This window comes from Diaphorina citri, unplaced genomic scaffold (assembly GCF_000475195.1).
Source record: "Diaphorina citri unplaced genomic scaffold, Diaci psyllid genome assembly version 1.1 scaffold124608, whole genome shotgun sequence".
NCBI classification, from domain to species: Eukaryota; Metazoa; Arthropoda; class Insecta; order Hemiptera; family Psyllidae; genus Diaphorina; species Diaphorina citri.
Genome location: NW_007501541.1, coordinates 1 through 262, shown reverse-complemented (window position 1 = coordinate 262; position 262 = coordinate 1). Strand labels below are relative to the sequence as shown.

General features: G+C 46.9%; 1 protein-coding gene across 1 annotated transcript; it reads left to right on the top strand.

Annotated features, from left to right (window-relative positions):
* Positions 1–7: 7 nt before the first annotated feature.
* On the top strand, positions 8–256 carry LOC113473831 (tRNA-dihydrouridine(20a/20b) synthase [NAD(P)+]-like; the record flags this gene model as incomplete). Its single annotated transcript, XM_026833274.1, has 1 exon — positions 8–256. A coding segment is annotated over one exon (249 nt), but the record flags the coding sequence as incomplete, so codon positions are not given.
* Between the last annotated feature and the right edge of the window lie 6 nt (positions 257–262).

The following is a 262-nucleotide window of genomic DNA, read 5'->3' as shown; positions in this document are numbered from 1 at the left end:
AGTGCGGAGTCATAACGTGGACCTTTGCTTCACACCCATGATCATTGCAGACTCATTTATCAAATCTTCTAAAGCTCGTAACAATGAGTTCAGCACCAGTCCTGAGGACACACCCCTTGTTGTTCAGTTTGCCTCGAACAATCATGAGGATTTTGTACGAGCTACCCAGTATGTAGCGCCACATTGTAATGGTGTGGATCTCAACTGTGGGTGTCCTCAGAGGTGGGCCATTAAAGAAGGCTATGGTTGTGCACTACTCTCC